At 46.1% G+C, this 6,309-nt stretch overlaps 1 protein-coding gene across 1 annotated transcript; it reads left to right on the forward strand.

The window, feature by feature from the left end:
* The first annotated feature begins 1,959 nt into the window (after window positions 1-1,959).
* LOC125506413 (flowering-promoting factor 1-like protein 5) lies at window positions 1,960-2,365 on the forward strand. The gene has a single exon (XM_048671230.1). The coding sequence runs from the start codon at window positions 1,960-1,962 to the stop codon at window positions 2,269-2,271; it is 312 nt and encodes a 103-aa protein (XP_048527187.1). The 3' UTR covers window positions 2,272-2,365.
* Window positions 2,366-6,309: the final 3,944 nt, after the last annotated feature.

A 6,309-nucleotide genomic window follows, 5' to 3' on the forward strand; every position in this document is an offset into this window, starting at 1 on the left:
TCTAGTGTGGTGTGGTGGATTGCCTCGTGGGCTAAGGATGAACAGTTCCAAGGGGAAGAACGGACTCCGGAGGAGAGGTGTTCTTGTGCTTGGCGAGATTGTGTGGTGTCTGGTGGTCTGAATGATCCTCCTCCTTTGCTAAGGTGGTTGCTAGTCCTATTTATAGAGGCCCTGATCCTCTTACGAAATATTGAGCGGGAAGGTATCCCATAATGGCCAAGTTTTAAGGGGGACAGGTAGTACAAGTTATCCTGACAAAAGGAGTCTCCGTCTGCCAAAGGCTCTGCTAGTGACACCGTCTTGGGCTCCACGGTGACCTCCGTCCTGCCGGTCTTGGTCTTGTTGCACCGATATGGAAACCTTTGCTTGATGCCTCGGGACTCCGCGCCTGAGCTTGCCTCTTTAGTACCAAAGAGGAAACTAGGACACTGCGCGCGCTGGTGCCCGCCTGGTGCCCACCTGGCCTTGGTCGTGATGGCTTACATCACGGGGACCTCGCGAGGTCTCCCTTGCCTTGATCTCTCCGCCCCTCGTGAGCCAAGCTGGTGAGGCTGCCCCCGAGGAGGTCTTGCATCATCCTCCTCGCGAGAGTCTTCAGTGCTTGCTGGGGAAGATGGGCCGCACAGGGCCGCTGGTGGAGCCACGCCGTGAGCCGCAGGCAGGCAAGTCTGACGACCCCCGTTCCCAGAACGACGACAGCCACCGCCTCGCCATGCCACGCCTCGTCACGCCACGCCGTGGGTTGCGGGAATGAGCCGAGCCGAGCTCACACCTACGCGCTTATTTTTGCCAGTCACTAACGGAGAGTTTCTGACAGCTGGGCCACGATCTGAGACGTCGGATCGTGGGCTGTCACGGACTCAGACGTGGGTCGAGCCCATTTCTCTCCACGCGGTTGCGCCTGTATAAGTGTGCGTTGTCTCCTAACCCTAGCCGCCACGATCAGATCACATCTGCTCATGCGCACGTCCATCGTCGTTCCTTTGTTGCTGCTGCCGCCAGTGAATCCATCCCGCCCGCCGCGTACACGGTCGACGGGAGAGCAGGTCTCCGAAACCCCACTTCTCCGGTATACGGGAGAGGGGCGAATAGGTTTTTGGGCAGCGACTATGCGACTACCCACTTCCGATCCGCTACTTCCTCTACGTCTGTGTCGTCTTCATCATCACCATGTCGCCGTCCGATGTCGAACGTGCTGCCGCCGACAAGAAGGCCGCCGAGGATGGCACTGCTGCCGCCACAGCCGCGGCGGCCTCTTCATGGCCTACTGGAGGGTATAACTCGTTTATCTCGCTCCTATTGTTTTCTGTTATAGCTGTGCTAGCGTTCTACATAGATGTATCTGCCATTAGCGTAGCATGTGCTTGCGTGATTTAATATCAGCATGTTCTTAATTCTGTCAATGACATGCTAGTGATTTATCCGTGGATTAAATTAGTTGAAAAATTGCCTGTTTACTCAATCAGATGCTCCTACATGAGAGTCCATTCCCCTCATTTTTTAGTGTCTCTTTCCTCCATAGTTAAAATTGCCATATAAACGGATCATAAATATGCTATTGTACTTGCTTTAACTGGACACCATTATTTTTTATATCCCTTTTCCCAAGTATCTCGGCGGCCCGCATCGATATCGTTGTCGGCTCGTCGGTTTGCGGGTAGATTTGGAAAATTTTCGCATATGCTCGAATTGGCAACTACGCGGTTGCCCAGATTGGCCCCGGGGCAAGTTGCAGCCAGCGCTTGACACGTGAAGCCCCGCGATCCCCTGTGCATTCGTTGGCCCACGTTACAGCTTGCCTTGCATTATTGGTGCGTACTCCACCCTGCAACGGCAGCGGCGACGGTGATTTTATATTTATAGACATGTGCGACGTGCTTCACGCACTCACCTGCAGCACCTTAATGCGACACTTAGAGCGCTATAGCTTGCCAGAAAGACCGATACCATACCACATCGATGGCGGCGGGCGGCGTGTGGGTGTTCCGGAAGGACGGGGTGATGGAGCTGGCGCAGGAGGCGTCGAGCAGGAAGGCGCTGGTGTACTTGCCGGCGAACGAGACGATGCGGTCCCTGCCGGCTCTGGAGCGGCGGCTGGGGTCGTTGGGATGGGAGCGCTACTATGAGGACCGCGCCCTCGTGCAGCTTCACCGCCGCGACGGTAGCCTCGACCTCATCTCGCTCCCGCGAGACTTTTCGCAGTTCCGCTCCATCCACATGTACGATGTCGTCGTCAAGAACCGAGGCCACTTCAAGGTCATCGGCCGCTAAACGGTAAACATGCGTCTACCTACGTACGAGCGTACCTACTTTTCCTGGCCAGTCAAGCTTGCTAGCTGTGTCGATATGTGTGTTGAATGTATGTGTGATCGATACGATCGTTGTGTGCCAATGTAGGCCTTCTCTTGTACTGTACTATACGATGTATGGCTTGTACTGTGCTATACGAAGCGTTTCTGTTTTCGTACGCCTCTCAGGTAAGAGTACCTGAGTTTCTCTAGTACTACTAGCATGAGCTACTCCCGTTGATTGGAGCTCGGTTGTGTTTGTTATAAAATTTTCTGCGTGGTTGTGTTTTTTAATGAAAGCTCCCTATTTTTAACTTTCGGCTAAAAATTAACTCTAATGGGGCTGTGTCAAGAGATAGAGACAAGGGAGGAGCTGGAGCAGTTATTCGAGACCATGTTGGGGCGTTTAGAGCTGGTTTTTGCCATGTGTTCCGTGGAATTGTGGACCCACAATCGGTGGAAATCTTGGCATGCAAACGGGGTCTTCAAGTGGCACAAGAAATCAACACTGATAAGGTCCATGTTGAGCTTGACTCACAAAGTGTTGTAAACATGTTGCAGAATCAACACAAGAAGATGTCCAGTGCAGAGCCATGGATACACGAAATCAAAACGATACTTGCATCTCTTTCCAATTTTAGAGTCTCTTGGGTTCGCCGTTCCTCTAATGTTGCCGCGCAAAGTTAGCTAGAGTTGCTGTGTGTGATAAACTCTGTAAGGTTTGGTTGGGGACTACCCCAGATTGTATGCTTGATGTAATCTCGGATGAGATTTCGAACGCATTTGATTAAATAAAGCGGCAACGTTGACCCTCAAAAAAAATTGCAATGTACATGCGGACGAGGATTTGGACAAGCAAATGCAGGTCACCCATGTTCCCGGTGTCCGCTTTTTATTTTGGATTTTGATTTTCAAAGTTTTATACCTTTTAAACGAAAATTTTAAATTAAAGTTTTGTTTTTATATTTTTGTTTCTCGTGACCAGCGGTTTCAAATAAGATGCATTTTGATTATATTTTGATGACCTTTAAAATAAATTTCAATATTGAAACTTAGTACGAGCAACCAATAAAAATCAATTATTTTGTGTCTACGATCGACAAAAACATCGCTTAAAGTTATATCTCTGAAACTTTTCAAACTTGGCAGTTTTACATGCAAAAACAGTAAATTTCAACTCTGAAACTTCAAACCCTCGTGCCAGACTGAACTATTGTGTGAATCACGAAGCAAAACGAGCGGGCAGGACTTGCATGTACGTGCACCTGCAAATTTTCGGTGTACATGCTGCATAGCTGCGAGTAGAGGGCATTTCCACAACGGACGCCCAAACCGTACCGAACACTTCTAGTGTGTTTTCGTCATGAGCCTGGCATAGCACTCTGGAGGACATAGTGTGATGTCCCAATGCATCTTAATTTCTCTTTTAGACCAGTGAATCCATGATAATAATTGGTGTATGATACCAGCAGACGATAGTAAAAAGGACCAAACTACAGAACACTACATGCATGGGGTTAAGTATTACTATTATATTAAAGAAATTTTCTTATTTGTACTCAACAAACACCCGGTTTGCTGAATCGCCATCAAGGTTTTGGATCCTAAGTGAACCTTTTTTATCGAGGGGCACCGAAATTCTTGGTTACCACGGTAACCACAGAATAACGAAACAAATTCGGACAAAATTTAAAACCAAATTTTGAGTTCATATTTTTTGAGTTTGATATAGATATGTATTTAACTCCTAAAGATCAAAAAAGGTGCTCTACTGTAGTGGCTGACATCAAACAAACACACTTGGCTTATATGCCACCGCATAAACACAAGTTCATACCAGTTGCAAGATGTTGAATCAACAACCAAAGGTGTGAAAAAAATTGTGTGTACAAAGAGAGGTCAGCTCTCATGGCATATAAGCAAGTGACTTCACAACAAGCTGCTTATTTCTACATGTGGCAGCATGAAGCATATTTATTTACTGAAAAACTGGCAAACACTACCCATGTAATTTCAGCATGACAGTTCACATGAATACAATTTCATCAATGAGAATTCAAAAAAATCTAATTTCAGTATGACATACACATCCATACATAAACACAATTACACAGATGTTCTAACTTATAGAATTTTTCTAAAATCCGTATGAATTTTTAAACTATTTAATTAAATTCAGAACTTGATACAACTTTAATATAAACAGAAGAAATTTCCAATTCAAAAAAATAATTGTGAGTTCAAACTTCTAGTCCATCATTAAAAAAATCACTGAATCACAATTTTGCTAGTCCACATAATACTTTATCAACATTTTAAAACTACTTCCATGTAACCATAGTTTCTGTCTGAAATGTGTGGAATAACTCAAATTACCTCAGATGTCTCATTTTCATTGTGTCTAGAGAAAAGCAGACCGCAGCAAATCTTACATTCTTAAGAAGGTGATCCCCGCTACTACCAATTTTCTGAACATGCACACTGTCCGCATGAGATTTGTGTCACGTCATCCTTCATTTTGCAAAGAACATCCAATCGATCTGATTCCCCCTACAGTCACGGTCGTGGAAAAGGACCAATTTCCGCTTCCTTTCCCCGATTGATCAACCATCAAAGCGCTCGATTTGACCGCTTCCTTGTACTCCCTCCGTTTATTTTTAGTCTGCATATAAGATTTGATCAAAGTTAAACTTTGTTAAGTTTGACCAATTTTGTAGGAAAAATTATCAACATCTACAATACTAAAGCTATACGGTATGAAAATCAATTTCATGATGCATCTAACCATATTGATTTCATATTGTGAATCTTGATATATTTTTCTATAAACTTAGTCAAAGTTAATCGAGTTTGACTTTGACCAAATCTTATATGCAGACTAAAAAAACAGGGGAGTACACTTTAGTTTCTTCTCCATCATAAATCTTTTGCCAATCCTCGTGGTGTGGCAGCTGGACGACAATCTCCGTGTGAGGGCACTCATCCGCCTCTGACCAGTGGTCTGCTCGCGTAAGTCCGCCGGTGTTGCTCCCCTTGGACACCTCCCATGGCGATGTGACGAGGCGGAGCAGGGGTTCAATCGCTGCCCACCAAGAACATTGAGTTGTGCAACCGAATCAGCTTGTGTGCACGCCATGGCTCTGCTCTCGGCCCTCCTCATGCCAGAAGCAGTCATCCCCGCAGCGGCACCCGATCTGGAACCTACGTGAGGAGCTCGGGAAGGAGAAGCTGGGGGAACGGCAGACATCCACGAGTGACGCATCTTCCTCTGCTACAAGGGCCCCCAGGAGTGTTCGTCCCACGTTGAGGCCGACTGCCTCACCCGCCTCCTTGCCGCTGCCATCAAGCCCATAAGGCCATAAGCCTAATCCAAACAAGAGCGTGAGCATCTCTTCTCCTTCTCCCTATCTCTTGATTTGCTTTATGAGTAGCTTGATTTGATATTGTGATGTGACATCCGTATCCCCTCCCCTTCCTCTCCTCTCTGCAGGAGCAGCAAAGCTCAGCCAGTCCCTGCTAAGGGGTTGACGTTTCTATCACTACTGTCTCAGTTGGTGGAGCAGTACATCTGGCCACTCCACATCCTAAGTAAATCACAGCCTGGCGAGTCTTTGTGTGCTTCCGTTAATGTATTCCTCTTCAGTGTTCGTTCCTTGACTAAAATGCATAAAACCACCGCTTTAGCGTCATAACTTTGAAAAACAATCATTTATAAAACATGACGCTTTGTACCGCACCAAAATAATGAGATAAATGTTAAATGGTTTGATGACGTCAATAATCGGCCAAACCCACCGGTCGGGCTGAGTTGGCAAAACTAATGCCACGTCTTCTTCCTGCCCCTCTCTGAGTAAAAATTCCTTTATATTCTGGTACATCTTCAACATATCTATAATTTTTGATTGTCCCATGCTGTTATATTGTCAATCTTGGATGTTTTACAATAATTTTATAGTAATTTTATATCATTTTTTGGGACTAACCTGTTGACATAGTGCCTAGTGCCAGTTGTTGTTTTTTG

This window comes from Triticum urartu, chromosome 5 (assembly GCF_003073215.2).
Source record: "Triticum urartu cultivar G1812 chromosome 5, Tu2.1, whole genome shotgun sequence".
NCBI classification, from domain to species: Eukaryota; Viridiplantae; Streptophyta; class Magnoliopsida; order Poales; family Poaceae; genus Triticum; species Triticum urartu.

Bases quoted from the DNA above. Each gene is read 5' to 3' on its own strand.
- LOC125506413 (XM_048671230.1), top strand. From the start codon at position 1,960: ATGGCGGCGGGCGGCGTGTGGGTGTTCCGGAAGGACGGGGTGATGGAG.